This window comes from Musca domestica, unplaced genomic scaffold (genome assembly GCF_030504385.1).
Source record: "Musca domestica strain aabys unplaced genomic scaffold, Musca_domestica.polishedcontigs.V.1.1 18, whole genome shotgun sequence".
NCBI classification, from domain to species: Eukaryota; Metazoa; Arthropoda; class Insecta; order Diptera; family Muscidae; genus Musca; species Musca domestica.
The window spans coordinates 4378097-4397805 of NW_026712238.1; the positions used below are offsets into that span (position 1 = coordinate 4378097).

Sequence of the window (19709 nt, forward strand, 5' to 3'; positions counted from 1 at the left end):
GTTTAGTGTTATGTTGAGTTAAGAGTGGTTTTGTCTGGTTTTTTTAGCTTAAATATTTTTTTGGTATTTTTTTAGGAAAGCTTGAAGCCTTGTTTAGTGCTTAAGATAAATTGCATAGCTTAAATAGTTGTGGCTTCTTATTTGGGGGGAGATATTTGAAGCGTTTTTTTTCTCTGGTTTTTGATAAGAAGCTATATATTTTCTTAAATTGCTAAAGAAATTAGGAAATCTGTTTGAGGAAATCTAGCTGTTTTGTACTATAGAGGAAGTTATCATCTAATAGTTTGGAAGTAAAAAGGTAAGCTTAATATTTTGCAATTTTTTTTGTTAAGAATTAAAATTTTTTGTTACCTTTTTGTTATTGAAGTTAAGTGTTTTGTTAACGTAGTTAAGTTATTTTGGATTGTTTTTAGTTTTTTTTTTATAGATATGTGTTTTTCAAAATTGCAATTGCGCATATGAAACAAATACGATCAAATAATAATCATTTAATATAGACGCTTTAAGCTTTTTAGAGTTTTTTGCATTTGGGTGTATTGCAAAAATTATTGTTTTTGTTTTGTTTTTAAATTTTGTGTTAAATAACGAAACTTAAAAAACTTAACAAGGCAAAACTCAAAAATTCAGCCGAGCCTGGCTGTGGGATTTGAACCGCGGACCTCGGTGTGCAGCCAACTAGAAGTTGCCGTCTCTACGTTCAGAGCCATTAACCCGTCTTCCTAAAGCAGCACTAAAACAAGTGTATGCATTGGAAGCAATGTAGTTGTTGTGGACAAAAAATCCATCACTACAAAAACAAAACTTTGCTGTGAAAAAGATCTGCCAATAGAACTTGAGTCGAACCTGGAGAGTTTCTAGTGTATAATTCGCATATGCTAATTTGCAATAAGTTCGAAATATATACTACTTTCCAGAGAACGGCCCTTGTAAGCCATCATCCACACCAAATATGCCTGATGAGCCGATTAACCAACGGCGAAACGCGTCGCATAGTGGTGAGTGTGTGATAGTGTCTATCTGGCTTTCCTTTTCACTGCAAATTTCAGATCATTAAGCTCGTCTCGAAAGAGAAAACAAACACATAAATGTGAGTTTTGGTTTTTTTTTTTTGTTAAAAAGCTTAAGTAACAATATTTCTTGAACAACAAGGACAGAAACAGAAAGGAAAATAAAAAACCATAATCACAGATTACTAATGAACAGAAATGATAAGAAAATGAATGTTACATTATTTTTTTTAAATAAATTATTGTACAACAATCTACTTGTAATTACACCAATTATTTATAAGAATTAAAAAGAAAATAATATGGAGAAAATATTCAAATATTTCCTAGACATTTTTATGGAGCAAATTGAAAGCATAATGGCATATAAATATTGTCTTATTAAATATTTCAAAATTTTATATTCATTATTTTGAAATTGAATATATTAAATTCACAATACAACCTGGTTTCCTCTATTATTTTTAAATAATCTAGATAAATACGACGTTATTATTTCCATACAAGTCGTATCCAAAATCGACAATATAACCACTAAAATATCATCTAATATGCCTGATAAGGCGCATAACCAATGGCAATAAGCATGACATACTGGCTGGACTTCACAGAATTTCGATGATGTTAGTCCGAATGTGGGAAAGCTAATTTGCCATATAATGATTATTCGGACAGTTTGGTCTTCAAGTATTATTTTGAACGTGTTGAGACGGAAAGTTCCCTCAACACTATACCATTGGAAGGTATTGAGATCTCTTTATTGTCAACATAACAAAGACTAATGCTATGGCGTTTATAAGCGCAGTTGAGTAGACCAACCTGGACTTTGAGGAGGTTATTCTTATTTTTTAAAACCTCCCTTCCACCAGTACAGTTGAATAGACCAACCAGCACTTTGAGGAGGTCATTTACATTTTTTAAAATCGAATATCCATTTAGACCCAACAAAGGACATATATTCTCGATCACGATTCTATGTCGATTTAGTCATGTCTGTCCGTATGTCTATCTGTCCGCCTATGGATGTAACTCTAGCTTCCGAACGTAGGTTGATTCAATTCTACTCATATGTATTATGGGTCTGTCAGTTTATTGGTATTGGAAACGGGCCATATAGGTTAACGTTTTTATATATCATCTATATTTTGTCACAATCGAAAACCGAATCTTCCGTATAGAACTGTACATATAGCTCCAAGTTTTAGTATAGATCCCATATAACTACACCTCCAGATATTTGTTATTTTGATGACTTGTGTCATCGGAATTGCTTCAAATTTAATATTTGGAGTTTTTAATGGGTACTTTTTCATATAACAGAATTACCCATACAGGTCAACGTCTTCTACGGAATTATTTCAAATTTGTTTTTTTATGTTCGTAATGGGTACCACTTCCTATGACAGGAAATTATCTATACAAGTCAACATCATCGTATGTCCCCAATATAATGGAATCTTCCGTCATTCGGTATTTTGCCGATTTTAGCCAAAATTTTCAACGGATTTATCAAAATTATTATTTTCGGTTCGCAATAGGTATTGCCTTTTCCTGGCATAATTATATCACCAAAAACTAATTATTATTAAAATTGTTGTCGCATTTTTAAATGGATTTTTTTGAAAATTTGCAATTTTCTTCTAAATGGTGGTGGACATTAAAAGACAGGCCTTTGAAATCCATGGACTTGGACCGTATGTTGAAAATCCACGATTGATACATATTTAGAGAGTCCTTTAATAATACACAGGCATCAGTGGTCTTTTTATGATTCACTTCCCAAAACAGTCCTTCGAAAACCCAAAGCCACGATGCTGACTTTGTAAGATTTTCAAAGTACCAAAAAACTTTCTCTAGATTCCTTAAAAGTCAACTATACTGAATTTAACAATTTTCAAAAAGGAAAGATAGTCTTTCGAAACTTCTGCCACTGACTTGGATGTTCCCAGTTACTGATTTTTAAAAAATTCTATGAACGCTAATATATTAAATTTGAAATTTTTAGGAAAGCGCACGGATTTAAAACACATTCCAGTATCCACGGACTTTTAGAGTTCTTCAAAATTCCGCTAAATTTGAATGTTTAAATAAAACCGATCCTAGATAGTCCTTTGAAATTTTTGGATTTTAACCGTCTTTTCAAAAACTTGTAATTGACTTTATTAATCCTGCAAAATACGCTATGGGATTTTGACAGTTTTTTTTTTTAAAAAAACTACTGGCTCCAGTGATTTTTGAATAATTAGCTGTATTTAACCGTCCTTCAGAAACCCACAGTCTTTAACAGTCCTTCCAAAATAAACGGATTATGATATCCACGACTTTGGTAGTCCAGAATCCACAAACTTTGATAAACCTTTAAAAGTCCCCAAAAATATATTTCATAATACAAAAACTAAGGATACTGAGTTTTCACAATATTCCAAGTCAAAAATGCTGGTACTGATTTTAATAATCTTATAAGAATTCACAGAATTTCAAGTGCTTACGAAAAAATTCTATAAATTCGGCTGACTTCAATAGTCCTTTCATGTCCTACATTCATTGGTTTGCGGATTAAAAATATTCGCCATTTTGCTATACTACATGGACTTTTGAAACCAAATAATTGCAAATTTCACATAAAATCGAGATGGTTCTTAAAACTCTTCCATAATTTTATTAAATTTTAAAAAGGCCGAAAACACATTCGTTTCTTTTCGCCCAGATTTTAAACTTCGCTTTTTAAAAAACCTAATATGCTGCCGAAGCTCACAAGGAATGACTTACAATGCTGCAAAAATCCAACTAAGTTATTTAAAAATCACAGACTTTGAGAGTCCTTCCACGATGATCCAAAAATTCTCTCAAACTTGGCAGACTTTGTCTTTGCATAACCTTTCGATTGCAATTTAAAATTCCCAATTTATTTAAAAAGTCAAATATTTTTAAAATATTAAATATTCTGGCTGTACTGTGACAAGAACGAAACAATCTTACAAAAGTCGCGATTTAAAAGTTGACACCAAATTGAGACAATGTCCCTGAATTCCTTTCATAAATCCACCAAAGTTCTAAAAAATCCAAGAGAATAATCCAAACTATTCCACTGGATTTTTACATCTGAAACTTCTAGAAAAATTTAACATTGAGTACAAAATTTCTAAAACTTCCTTTTAAATTTAATCCACGAAGAATAATTTTCAATATTGTAAAAATCCCACGAATTTGCCAATACTTGCAGATTAATTATACTGATATGCATGAAAGTCTATATTTTTTTAATTTCTTCTTTTTCAATCCAAGTAGACGAGTAGAAAACATTTTCTGCTGTATTTTCTAATTCAAAATAACATGATATTTTTTCTGAATATTTTCTCTATTTTGGGTGGATACAAAGATTTGACGGCTAACGACTAGTAAATGCTCTCACCTATGTTGACTATGCTTAATATTCACTAAAATAACAATTTGGATTAATTTTTTTCAATTTTTAAAAATAATTTAACTTGAAACTCTGCATAAATTCGGAACTGCAAAAATTCAACAAACTTCCCAACATATGCGGATTATATTCTCGTAATTTGTATAAAGGTCTATTTTTTAATATTCTTAAGTTAAGCTGGAGAGTTCTTTTTAATACTATATTCCGATATTATTTTAATTTAGGCGAATAAAAATAATTAATTGCTGGATATTCTGATTCAAAATGTCTAAATATTTTTTCTGGATATTTTCTCCATTTGGGTGGATACGAGGATTTGACTGCTAATAGCTTTAGAGTGATACCATTTTGGAGGTATCTTCCTTAATTTGTTTAAAAAAGAAATATCATCAAAACGTTGCTGTGAAAAAGATCTGCCAATAGAACTTGAGTCGAACCTGGAGAGTTGCTAGTGTATAATTCGCATATGCTAATTTGCAATAAGTTCGAAATATATACTACTTTCCAGAGAACGGCCCTTGTAAGCCATCATCCACATCAAATATGCCTGATGAGCCGCTTAACCAACGGCGAAACGCGTCGCATAGTGGTGAGTGTGTGATAGTGTCTATCTGGCTTTCCTTTTCACTGCAAATTTCAGATCATTAAGCTCGTCTCGAAAGAGAAAACAAACATTGAAATATCATTTAATTTTTATAATTTATAAATTTAGTTTCAAGTCTCCGCATCCACCTTAAATATACACAAAACAAAAGAATTAAAAATTTTTTCGACGACAAAACATAACATTGGCAAATTATAACAACATACACACATATATATATATTAGTGAATAATTGCACATGAAAATTAAAAAAAAAACTGCGTGACAATGAACAAAACATAAAAAATAAAATAAAAAAATATGTATAACAACAATTCGAACAATGATTAACAAATATTTTTTACGAATAATTAATTAATTAATTAGGTAATTATATTAAATTGATAATTACGTCGCATTTGGATCATATTCAGCCCATATCCGAACAAATTCATCTAAATGATGGGCACCCAATATACTGGAATCTCTTGTCAGATAATCGAAATTATCCATAATGACGGCAACGAACAAATTCAACATTAGAAACGAACAGAAGAATATAAACGATACAAAATAGGCATAGGCCAATGTGGAACCACAGGTTTCGTCACCCTTTTCGGCTTCTTCATCGCATGGCCTCCCCTTAAGGCACGCCAGCATAATGTTCGGCCACGCCTCGCCCGTTGCACATCTAAAATGACATGGTATTAGTATGATCTCATAAAAACAAAATATATAAATATTTCGAAAAAAAATGTATTTTGTAAATTTCACAAAAGTATGTCTATGTGTTAAGGTTAATTTAAATATAGATTTTCTGTTTGTAAATAGTGTTAACAAAGGATTTTATGTCAAAAGTTACAAATAAAAATGAAATTGTTTTTTTTTTGAAATACTAGAGTAGAATTTAAAAACGAATGTATGTTCAACTCTAAGGAACGGGATAAAACAAATGTGTGTTTGTGTTTTTTCAAATAGTGTTTTTGGCGTTTGTGTTCCATTTTGTTGTTGTGTGTTTGTTTTTTTATATTTTGTTAAATTTTCCTTTTTTTTCTTGTTTGAGAAAATCAACAAAATATTTGTTAGTTGTGAAAGTGTTTGCTTTTTTTCATTTATACTACTCAATTTTTTTATATTACTATATACTATAAATTGTTGTTTGTATTTGTTTTTATTATTTATTAATATTAATGTTATTATTATTACTTTGTTATAATAAAAATTGTTAAATATTTTCAAAACTCAAATTATCTACTTGAAAAATATTTAATTATATTTACACACTAACATTAATTAGTACTTGTTTTTGGTTTTTTGATATTTTATTAAAAATTTTGAATTTATTTTTTTGAATAGGTTGTGGTAAACTATAACTCAAACGGGGGCGGGTGGGAGAAAGGTAATTTGAAACAAAATATATGTAATAGCCTAATTTGTTAGAAGAACCTAAGAAATGCATGGTTTTTCGTTATGCTCTAAAAAACTAATTTGCCAATTCTAATTTGAATATTTTCTAATGATGGTGTTTGCCAATTTGTAATAAATTTTGTGATCTATAATATTTGGTTGCAGTAAAATATTTTATTATTATTTTTTTATAAATTGAACTTACCCGTAATGAGGTTTGAGGATATTTTGTAAAAATTGTGTTTTAAAGAAAATTAAAATTAATATATCAACAAAGGATGCGTCATGTAAGTAAACGCCACGACATTGATATACATACTTTGATAGACTTTCATAAATCGATATTTGTTTAACTAGGCCATAAAAACCGAAAAACATCGACTTTGACAGGTCTCCGAAAATTTTGGTCAATGGGTTTACAGTCCTTCAACTACTAGCGATAAAAGCTTTTCTCTCAAACGTTCACGATAATAGTCATTAAAAAATCCACATTATCGACATCTACATGGTGTAGGAACCTTAAATTGTTCTTTTATTTGGAAAAAATCCATATTGTTTTAAATGTATTTAATATCAGTAGAAAATATTAAAAACCGTAAGTTGTTTTCAAATTTCCATGCAGCGAATCTAAGCTTATTCCGTAATCGATTTAAATAAAATAAACAATAAAGTCGAACCTGACTCCTAGTCCATTTTTTAATTCGCTTTCACTTATTTTATGTACGGTCCATTTGCGGCACAAGAATGTCGTTCTGTCGACACTTAGTACGATTTAAAGTCCTGACTGACCGAGTATTCACATGAATTTTTAAGTTCTCTTTTCTTTTCAAAAACATAACACCCTGCAAAAATCCACAAGGTATAACATTCGATACTGCAAATATCCAGCTAATTTCAGATTATAAATGGAAATTCTCCTGAATTTTATAAACGTCTAATTTTTATTAAATTCTGAAATTTTCTCAAGTAAGGTGGATGAGTAGAGATGGAGAGTGAGAAAGATTTTTTTTATTCATTCGAACACAAATAATTCACTAATGGATATTCTGTATCAAAATAATTTTATAATTTTTTTTCTGAATATTTTCTCCATTTGGTTGAAAACAAAGATTTGAATGCCAATGACTCAAGAATCAGGGTGGTCTCTTTATTAAATTCATGAAAATTTAATATTGTAAGTCGATTTTGCGATGTCTGTCTGTGCGTCTTTTTCGTCTGTCTGTTGTAATCAAGCTGCCTTTGGAAAGAACTGAGGTAGAAGGCAAATATTTTCAACTCGTGTATATTTTACCAATAGGCAGACAAATTCGTAGATGGGCCATGTCGGTTCAGGATGATGATTTTAACGGCATTATTCACCGGAATAGTTTAAAAATTCATTTTTAAGGTTCGGAATCGGTGTTACAGCCTATGGTAAAAAATTACTCATGACGGACCACGTCTTCGGGTCAGATTTTCAACTGATTTCGGGTTAATTGTGCACCAAATGGCCAATATAAGTCCAAATAACTTGAATTTTGGCAAACTTTCTACAAATCTTCGGTTTGGCCCAAGAAAAACCCATATTGATATTGGTGAGAATCGGTCCAAAAATAGATATAGCTCCCACAAATATCTTCCTTTGACTTCAATCTTATTGGGCGCCATATGTGTAATATTCGTCCAAATAAGATGTATTTCGGAATATTTGACCTAATTCAGTCTAGATTCAATTACATCAAATTTGGAGAAAATCGTTTCAGATATAGCAATAGCTTCCATATATATGTTTTATCCGATTTGGGGTTTTAACACATGATTAATATGCACTCCACAAGAATGATATTTGATACCCGACATCAGATACTGCTCTGAAATAAGTGTATCAAATTTTGTCAAGATCGGTTCAGATTTGGTATAGCTCACACATATATCTTCAATCGATTTCGGGTTAATTGTGCACCACATATTTAATATCAGTCCAAATGACCTGAATTTTGGCATATCGGACCGAATTCAGTCTAGAAGCAAGTACATTAAATTTGGTGAAAATCGGTTCAGTTATATAGAATAGCTCTTGTTCATATTTTTCATCCGATTTGGTGTTTAAGTCCCTCTTATTCGCAATATGCATTCGACAGCAATGGTGTTTGAAACCAAATATCAGATACAGCTCAGAAATACCTCTGTCAAATTGTATCAAGATCGGTTCAGATTTGGATATAGCTCCCATATATATCTTCAACCGATTTCGGGTTAGTTGTGCACCAAATGGCCAATATCTGTCAAAAAATCCTGAATTTTCGCACATCCATCAGAATTTAGTCTGGAAGCAAGTACATCAAATTTGAAATCGGTTCAGATATAGCTATAACTCCCACATGTATATTTCGTCCGATTTGGTGTTTAAGTCCCTCTCGTTCGTAATATGGATTAGAGAACAATGATATTTGGTCTTATAGAGATCGGAAATACTTTTCTAAATTATACTGAGATCGGTTAAGATTTGCATATAGTCCCCATATATATCCTTAATCCGATTTCAGGTTAATTGTGCAAATGATGGCTAATATCAGCCCAAGTGGAGTGAATTTCGGGACGTACGTTTCCATTTTGTGGTATTCGGCTCCGATATATGTTTTTATACCCTACAACACTATGTGTAGGGGGTATTATAAGTTTGATTAGGCCAAAAATTATGTAACACCTCGAAATATTGGTCTCCAACATAGGCAAGTATATATGGATCTAGCTATGAATGGCCGTCCGTCCGTCTCTTCATATTAATTTGTAATGAAACTTCAGGTCGAAATTATGGCCAGATCCTCACGAAATTATTATATAGCTTTTGGAGGTGATGGCATAATATTTAGGGGTTGAAATGGACCAACGACTAAAAATGGACCAACAATATAGAATATCGTAGATAATCAAAGTATATAGATGTGTCTAAATTGGTGATCGCAAATTATTTAGGGGTTCAAATGAACCAAAAACAGAAAAATGCTTGTGATCCAAATGGTCCTGAAACCTGACCATTGGATTATATTTAGCTGGATTTGGGCATAAGGGCCCTTCTGACAAATTGTAGTATTGTAGGGTATCACATGGTCGGCCCCGCACGACTATAGCCTTTGCTAACTTGTTTTTATACCCTCCACCATAGTTAGGAGGGTATATTACGCTTGTAACACCTCGAAATATACATTTTAGACCCCACCAAGTATATATATTCTTGATCAGCATAAAATTCAATGTCGATTTAGCGATGTCCGTCCATCTGTGGAAATTATTCTTCCTTCCGAACAAAATCAAGTAGGTTGATGAAATTTTACTCAAATGTGTATTATGTCTGCAGGAATTTTGGTATTGAAAATGGGTCACTTAGGTCCACATTTTGGTATAGCCCCCATATAATGAAACCTCCCTTTTTCGGTATTTTAATGATTTAAGCGACATTATTCACCGGAATTGTTTCAAATTGGATATTAGAAGTTTGTAATGGATACTACAGCCTAAGGTACCTCCCTATATTAGGTATTTTGATTATGTTAGCGACCTTCTTTACCGGAATTATTTCAAATTTCGCAATTGAAGTTTGTTAAGGGTGCTACAGTTTATGACAAAATTTTTGTATTCAGACCCACGTCTTTGTTAAGCCCCCATATAACGGTACCTCGCGATATTCGGTATTATGATGATGTTAGCGACCTTATTTACCGGAATTATTTCAAATTTCGCATTTGAAGTTCGTAAAGGGTGCTACAGCCTATATCAAAAAATTTCTTAAGCAGGTCCACGCCTTGTATATCCCCCATATAACGGTACCTCCCGATATTCTGTATTTTCATGATTTTAGCGACCTTATTTACCGGAATTATTTCAAATTTGCTATTTGAAGTTCGTAATGGGTGCTACAGCTTTTTTGTATTCAGGCCCACGTCTTCGCATAGCCCCCATATGACGGTACCTCCCGATACTCGGTATTTTTATGATTTCTGGGACATTATTGACAGGAATTGTTTCAAATTTCGTATTGGGGGATCTTAATGGTTACTACAACCTATGGAAATAACTTTCGTATGAAGGTACACGTCTTCGTATAGCCGTCATATGACGGTACCTCTTCGTATAGTCTCTATATAGCAGTTTTCATTTAAGTGGTAGTTTCCGGATTTTTTTTTTAAATTTTTTATGTTCCTTCCAAATTAATGTTCGGTCCGACCGAAGTTAGATGCTTTTTACTTTTTTTAATTATTAAAAATTTGTAGCATTATTAACATTAACTAAATACATATATGTATATATGTTTTTAACAACTATGTCAGCTACAAATAAAATTATAAATTTAAAAATATATGTAATTGGTTTTTATAAAATATTTTACTGCAACACTTGGTTTTCTACGAAATTGGGATTATGAAAACAAAATGAGTACTTTTAAATTGATATAACAAAAAAGGATAATGTAAATGAAACAAAAAAAAATTAATCAGCTTTTTATTCGCAACTATTAACAAATTGTATGTGCAAATTCTTAGCGTTTTTCTTTTTTTTTTTTGTATTTTTTGTTTGTTGTTTGTTTCCATAAGAATAATAATAATAATATTTAATATTATAAACCATATTTAAAACACAAGTTGTAACTTATTGAACAATGCAAGCTTTATCAACGAATAAACTCAACATAGTCTTCTGTTCCAGAATGACAAATCAACTAGGAAGAATGAAAACCATAACCATAATTATGAATATGCGGCGATTTAAGGTGTGAGTTTAGTATTCATTGTGTGTGGGTTCATTGTAGAGTTTTCATTTGAAAATTTGCTAACAAAAATACACAACAATTTTTGAAACATAAGTCAGAGAGAAGAAACAAGAACAAAGAGAATTTTTTAACAAAATTATAAAATGAAAACTGAAAAATCATAAAGAAAATGAAAACTATTCACAAAGAACTATTTTCTTTGAAAATAAATTTTGTATTTTTCGAAAAGAGAAAAATTGAAACAAATAACGGACATTTATTTATGTAACGAAACCAACTAGTGATATATATATGAACCGGCTAGAAAAAGAAAACTTTCCACCTAATTGTAAACCTTAATGGCATGTGGGAAATCCAAGCCTAACGCTTGCTTTCCATGATTTTCTAGAGGCGAGTAATCTAACGTTGTAAAGACATTTGCTAATTCTTGTTTTGTTTCAGTTTTGTATTTTTTTTCTTTCAGAGGAGATATAAGAAAAATAATATTTCGTTGTATTCGAATTAATGAACATTTAACTATGTATATCAATTAATGTTGTTCGATTTGGCATTTTTCTTGTACTATTTTTCCAAAGTAGATAATTTTAGAGTTTTTTTTTGGGGTTTTTGTATTTTTTTTTTCGTTTTTTTTATTATTGTTGTTGTTGTTGAGTTTGTTTAAGTTTAAAACATCATTACATACCTGAATAGGAGCATAACACCTTGTACAAATGATTGGAAGTTGTTGTGCCTAGTTATCGTATTTTCCACTGTCCCTAGTTTGATATTTCCGAATACCTATTTGCGATACAATAACAACAATACACACACAGCGACACACGCGTTACGAATGTCAAAAGAAGTTTTAGTTTTTTTTGGTTTTTGTTTTGTGAGAAAATGATTGAGTTTTATAATAATATCAAAATAAAAATTAAAGAAAAAAATAATAATTTTCTTATAGATACAGTAATGGTTAATAAATAATATAAAAAAATAATATTTACTAATACCAATAAATGAAAATAAAATCATATTCAAACAAAATCAAACGTTATCTTTAGTTGTGGAGTGTTTCATGTAAATGATCAGAACGAAATTATAGAAAAGCGTTCTAAATTTTTTTAAAATACAAAGAAGAACTTGTTAACTACAAATAACAACTCGTTAAAAAGAAACAACTTTTTTTTGGATATTTTGTATTGTTTGTTTTACATTAAAAACAATTTGCAATATATATTATTACTAAACAAAATTCAACAATTTGGATATTGGTTACTAGGGTTAAGCACAGTTTTCGCTAAGATTGTGTGAATGTTGGTGTTGGCATAAAATTAATTGCTTTGCATTACTATTTATATATAATTTATGTAAATAATAATGGGTGGATTTAAAACTCGAAAATTAAAGAATTATTTCTGTTGTGATTTTAAAATAAATCAGTTATGAAATTTTTTTTCTATATAACGCCTTAAAAGTTAATAATCTCTATACCACTATATATTCATATGTATTTGAGAATTAGAATGCTACACATAATTCGAAGCATTTTAATTGTAATTCGAGAGTTCCATGTGTGATTCATAATATTCCAATTCCGTTTGTAATTCGTTACATTCTCAATTTTCATTTTTATACCCTCCACTATACATAGTTAAGTTCGTAATTCCGTTTGTAACTCATAGAAATAATAAATTTAGACCCAGCGTAAAATTCTAAGAAGAAACTATCTTCGTATGTCTGTCTTCTTTAAACACGCTACAGTCAAAACGAATTAAGATTGGAAGCTAAAAATTTCCAAAGATCTGTCTTTTGTCTGCAGTTCGAAGATGGGCTACATCGGTGTACGATTACGTTTAGCCCCCATATAACGGAGTTCCTTGAGAGTACTTTATCCTCTGGAAGATAATTGTCTATATAGATCCCCGATATCGTATAGCCCCCATATAATGGTACCCCCTGATATTCGGTATTTTGATGATTTTAGCCACGTTTTTCAACGGAATTGTCTGAAATTATACACAAGGAGTTATTTTTGAGTACTTTACCACCAGACATAGATTTGTCTATATAGGTCCACAATATAGTATATCCTCCCATACATCGGCATTTCCAATATTCGGTATTTTTAAGATTTTAACAGAATTTTTAATGGATTTTATTTTTATTTATTTATTTACCTATTTATTTATTTATTTTTTTTTTTTTTTTTTTTGAAAAATTCCCAATTCGTTCCAAATGGTGGATGGTATCCCAAGTTCGGCCCGGCCGAACTTATTGCTTTTTTAATTGTCTTGATTTTTATTTATTTTTTAGATTTTTTAATTGGTAGTTGAAAAATAGGACAACTTTTTTACACTGACTATTTAGGCTCTTCGAATTACAAATTTTGAAATGGAATAATTCGAATTTGAAGTGAAATTCAAATTACGCTGAAATACTTCAAATTATATTATGAAAATCTACACTCCTACTCCTTTTCAATGCGTAATGTCTCTGAAATTATTTTTTTTTTAATTTTTCTGAGATTCATATTTTTCTTAATATATTAAAAATCTGTAAACCAATTAGTTTATCAAATCAGCATTCGAGACAAAAATACCTTTGACATTTTTATACCCTACAACACTATGTGTTGGGGGTATTATAAGTTTGATTGGGCCAAAAATTATGTAACACCTCGAAATATTGGTTTCCCACATAGGAAAGTATATATGGATCTTCCTAGCTCGCCGAGCTGAGTCGATCTAGCTATGTATGTCCGTCCGTCCGTCTGTCCGTCTGTCCATGTTAATTTGTAATCACTCTACAGGTCGCAATTATGGCCCGATCTTCACGAAATGGAGGTGGGGCTAGGGTCAGAATAGAACCCTATTTCTTTTGGACATGATCGCATAATATTTAGGGGTCGAAATGGACCAAAAACTGAAAAAATGTCGGATTTTGCAGTAGCTATACAAGTCGCAATTATAGACCAATCGACGCGGAACTTCGCATGTAGCTAGAGTTTAGGGCGGGGAAGAAGCCTAGCAATTTGGGTTGTCATCGGATAATATTTAGCGGGTAAAATAGACCATATCTTTTGTGTTGAAAAAATTCAAAAATTTTCATTAAACCGCCAATATTTTAAATCCCGGCGAAATTACAAAGCCATGACAAGGTTACTTCTGATCTTTACATTGATGTTAACATCCAACAAAACGGATATATAGCAAAATATGTGCGTCTATCAAAGAAGATATGCTTGAAAGATCTGTTATATGTCGAGAACGGCTGAACTGATTTCGACAGTTCTCATTAATTCAAAATGGCCTCTTGGCAGGAAAGAAAAAAACGTTTAAAAAATCGCATAAAAATATCTCTCTAAAGATGAAAATATTGGTTTTGTAACATTTTCTCATATTTTTTCAATTTTGTCTTATTTTTGGCATATTTTCATTTTCAATAAACATTTGGTAATATTTCTACAGCTAACAAAACTAAGTAGTTAGGATATCATATACAGATCGCATTTATGGCCCGATCCTTACGAAATGGGGATAAGATGAGGGTCAGAATAGATGCCTACTCTTTTTGGAGATGATCGCTATATATTTAGGGGTTGAAATGGACCAAAAAACTGCAAAATTGTCAGCAGGTCATAATTATTGCCCGATCCTTACGCACATTTGGATGGGGGTTACCGGACATTGCAAAAGCCAAGCAGTTTCGGATGGCCATCCAAAAATATTCAATGTGTGAAATAGTTTGCCAACTTTTGTAGACAAAATACGAAAATGTCCATTCCAGTGACTTTTTAGAGAATTCACAAATACAGGAAAGACGCAAGACAAGAATATAGTCAAAAGGCTGTATCTCATGTAGATGCGTTTCAGTCAAAAACAAATAATAAATGTTAATCTTTTGCCACTTCTGAGAGGTTATAGGTCTTTGGAAAATATTGGTTCCAGATCTAGGAAGACCAGGAAGTTGCTATTATTCGAAAATTAGAGAACGAAACCTGATGGTTTTCTTTTATTATTTGTCACAATATCTTGTGGAATTCTTTCGAGTGTCGCGCCTATATAAACTATATCGTTTATTATAGTGTTGTAGGGTATTCAACGGTCGGCCCCGCTCGACTGTAGCCTTTGCTTACTTGTTTTATTACTCAATTCAAAAATTACGAATGATGGTGGTGTCACGAATGGAAATTTTCGGATCTTAAAACAGAAATTGGTGGAAAATTAGTAACAACTCATTATATGGCTGCCCAAAATTTTGAAGAAAACTCACTGACTGATAAGACATCTGTTGCTGGGAGAGCCTTAGATGGAATTATTGAGGCTATAGAGGACAAATGATAGTCACTCTGCCAATTCAAAAATGACCTAAGTGCTCGTTTGGCTAATATTGTTGTTATATCCTCCACCATATATACAGGGTGAGATGAAAATACTGCAACCAATTTCAGACAGCTGTCATTTCTAAGCCACTCGTTCGACAGCTGTTAAAATTATTCCAGTGACAGTTCAATATACTGTTTGCAAGCGGTCATAAGAATTTTGGCATGAATTTTCTAGAAAAAAAGTAAAAAAGTGGCTATCGTTAGTGGACTCCAGCATGTAAATGTTAATAAATCTATTGTGTCTCGTACCATCGCTCGTTACCGTGATATTGGTAGCGTAGCCCGATGTCAAGAAAGTGGACGGAAGAAAACAGCAACATCAGAAGAAATGGTTGGAAAAGTAAAGAAGCGACTTAATCGAAAATTTTCTCGTGAGCTGAACATATCGCAATATTCCATTCGGAAAATATTGAAAAATGAGCTCGGGGTAAAGCCATTGAAATTCCAAAAAGTGCAAGAACTTACAATGCAACTGAAAGAAAATAGACTCAAAAGAGCTGAAGAGTTGCTTCGCTTGGCCGATAGTGGTAAATAGCCGAATTTGGTTTTCTCCGCTGAGAAAGCATTCGCTGTCCAGCAGTTCGTAGACAAACAAAATGATCGTGATTACTTGCCAAAGAGGTCAGCTGAAAATGTGCACTTTCGGTTGGCCACCAGAACTCAAGCGCCGGCCATGGTGATGGCGTGGGCCTTCATAACAGCTGATGGTCGCTCTTCGCTCGTATTAATCGACAGCGGCATCAGAATAAATGCCAAATATGATCGCGAAAACATTCTGGAAGGTGTATTAAAGTGGTATTTGGACATTCCAACAGGACAATCGTACCCATCACGCGCCATCCAAAAATGGTTACAAAATGAGGTTCCTCGCTTCATTTCCAGCGCACATGGCCACCATAATCTCCGTATAGCAATCCGTTGGACTATTGTGTCTGGAATATTTTGGAAAGCGAGAACGGCACTAAAAAGTACCAAAGTTTCGATCACCTCAAGCAAGCGCTTCGCCGGGAATGGACCAAAATACCGCAGAGCAACATTCGGGCAGCGTGTGACGGTTTCATTGGCCGTATATAAAGTACGGTTTTGGCCCTAAAGTGTGTTTAGCGTTACGATTAATAATTACAGGCATTTAGAAAAAAAGCGGACTTTTGATGTCTTCTAGGATGTGAATTAGAATTTTATGGCAAATAATTTTGTGGTATATTTTGTTTTGTTAAAAGGAGTTTTAGCTATTATTTGGAAAAAAGATCAAAAAGACCCATATAATATATATAATAATATTCGTATTGTCGTCATAACTAATCTGTAAAATTTCAATATTCTAGCCTTAGTGGTATAGAATATTAGCACAAAAAAAAATCCTAAAAGACATTTCCAAAAATCTTGTCTCATTTCCCATTTACTCTCCAACAGTGACCTACATATCAAATTTCCTTATTGTAGCCCCAGATGTTTTTTTTTTTTTTTTTTCTGAGTATATATGAGACATTTTTTCTTTAAATAAATATATAATTTTTATGCAATAACGCTTTTTGAAATTTGTTCAAAATAGTAAGTTTTGTGGGATCTGGATATGGGATCACAGGAAAAACATAAAAAGCATTCACAATTAGCAATCTCTTAGCGAAAATGTACCTGTGATTTTTTTTTTTTTCAATTACTTCTAATCTATATTAACTTCGGGGTTAACAATTGGATGGGATATTACTCAATTGGTGATTAGTTTCTATTTTTTTGGTTTTTGTTTTTGACAATTTTGAGGAGGTTTGGAAAATACTGAAAACGTAATCCAACATCAATAGAAACGTAACTGTTTTTTTTTTTTTTTTTTTTTTACATGTACACTTTATCTATTTAAATAATTATTTTGCTGCACAAAAAACGGAAATGATAAACAAACAATAAACTAGTTTTCGAACTTTTATACACACAAATCAAAGGAAATAAGAATCAAACCACCGGAACTCATAAGAGAAGCATTCAAAGGAAATGATAACGAAAATAAATAACAACACTCTTAATATTCAACAAATACGAATATATGGAATACTTCATAGGTATTAATTAATTAATTGTTATTATTTATTTGTTTCGTTCAATTCAATTCACAAATCACTAACTACTTTTCAAAGGAACCCTCAAAAAATAAATTATCGATAAATTTTATTAATTATTAGTGGTAGCAATTATTTGGTTATTATATTATCGTTCGTTTATGGGTAGATCAACAAAAATCTAAGGTAACGTTACTTTTTGTTTAAACAAGTTAGAGTTTAATTAATTATACATTGTATATATAGTATATAGATTATAATAGTATGTTGTAGTAGTATACAAAATTGATCGATTTTTAATTCGTTGTGGTTGCTGTTGTTGTGGTGATTGAATGTGGCTGTATTTTGATTGGCTGGGTGGTTGGTGACAGTGTATTTGCGTTTCATTTGACGTAATTGGTAATTCAAATTCAAAGTAATGTTTGTTTGTTTGGTTCTACAGTTTGTATGTTTTGGTGGCTACATAAAAACATGAAATAAAATTGTTGTTGTTGTTTTGGGGAATGTTTTAATTTTTCAAATATTTGTTTAAGGTTTTTTGTTTTTTTTTTTGAATACGAAATATACTTTTTAAAAAAATAATTACTTTGTTTTGCAAATACTTGTTCAAAATCAACAATGGTTTTTACCGAAAAAGCAGCATGATCCCTCCGGAGAACGATTGAAAATTATTGTGCCGGTTTAGCTCAGATCTCGGATCGTATTTTATATTGCCGAAAACCTTTTTGAATTTGAAGTTATCGGTTTTCGTATTACGATTACGTTTTCATTACATTTGTAGAATGTCGTTGAAGGGATATTCGTATACAAAACGTTTTGATTTTGTGTAAAGTTATTTTTTCATATATAAATAATAAATATATATATGTTTCGTTATTAATATTTGTTTGGTTGTTGTTTTCATAGTTTGTTTTTAATAGAGAGGAAGAAAATAAGAAATTACTAATATTTTTTATATTTATACTGTTTTTAATATATATGTGGTACCTATCTAAATGTTTTTTAATGTTGTGAATAACAAGGGAAGATTTGAGATTGTCGGTATTATTATACAAATATAGAAGTGTGTCTTTTTAATTTAGACCCATTAATAAATGTTCTTATTATTAAATCTTATTAAATTTGTCACTCCGTTTGTAATACATCTCAGTTTTTGTTGTAGACCCCATAAAGCATATATAGTCATGAGTAGTATAAAAATTCGAAGTGGATTTAATGATGTCCGTTTGTTTGTTCAAATCAGGATACAGTCCACATTTTTCGCAGTAGAGCTTTGGCACAGTAAAAATTTGGCACTATAGTTTGTATTGTGATTGGAATAGAATGTTGACATATCTCATTATGTCGGTCCACGTTTTCGTATAGCCCCATGAAACGGTACCTGTGGATATTCTGCATTTGAATGATTTTAGTCACATTTTTCTATGAAATCATTCCAAAAATTTTACTGAGAGTTTGTAACGGGTGCTACCTCTGGTGGCAAAGCATTGTCTACATATGTCAAAGTTTTCATATAGCGCCCATATAACCGTAACTCCCGATATTTGGCATCAACCGAATTTTTTTTTAAGAGTTTGTTATGTATTTTACTTTTGGATGCTGAATATAATCTGTGTCGGTCCATGTTTTACTACAGCACCCATAAAAATGTACCTTCGAATATTCCGTATTTTGACACATTCTAACGGAATTGTCTAAAATTTTGCATTTGTAATTCGTAATGGGTTTTAGTTCCAGCGGCGAACGCTGTCCGCATAGGTCCACGTTTTCCATAGCCCCTATTTTTGGTATTTTTAATGGGTTTAACCTCCTGTGGCATATTTTTATCCATATAACATAACATTTTTCTATTGCCCCACGAAACGGAGCCTGCAGATATTCGGTTTTTTTGACGATTTCAGCCACATTTTCTATCAGATTTCTTTTAAAGTCGATATTTGTATGTCATAATGTGTCCTAAAACCGGTGTCCATATTGATCCAAGTTCTCCATAAAACTACTTGTGGAAAAATAAGTTGAGTGTTTCAGTGTTGCCCGGGCTAAAAATATCGACTTTGTATGATCATTCAACAACATGAGCTATTTGCCGACACACAAAGAAGTAATATTCTAACAATGAGTGCT

General features: G+C 31.7%; 1 protein-coding gene across 1 annotated transcript in view; it reads right to left on the reverse strand.

Moving 5' to 3' along the window:
* LOC101889994 (voltage-dependent calcium channel type A subunit alpha-1) overlaps positions 1–19709 on the reverse strand; it is a 206278-nt gene that overhangs the window by 42169 nt on the left and 144400 nt on the right. The window contains exons 22-23 of the mRNA XM_059120872.1: positions 11851–11945; positions 5427–5705 (exon numbers count right to left, since the gene is read on the reverse strand). Coding sequence (XP_058976855.1) covers positions 5427–5705; positions 11851–11945 — 374 coding nt within the window. The remainder of the gene's footprint in view (positions 1–5426; positions 5706–11850; positions 11946–19709) is intronic.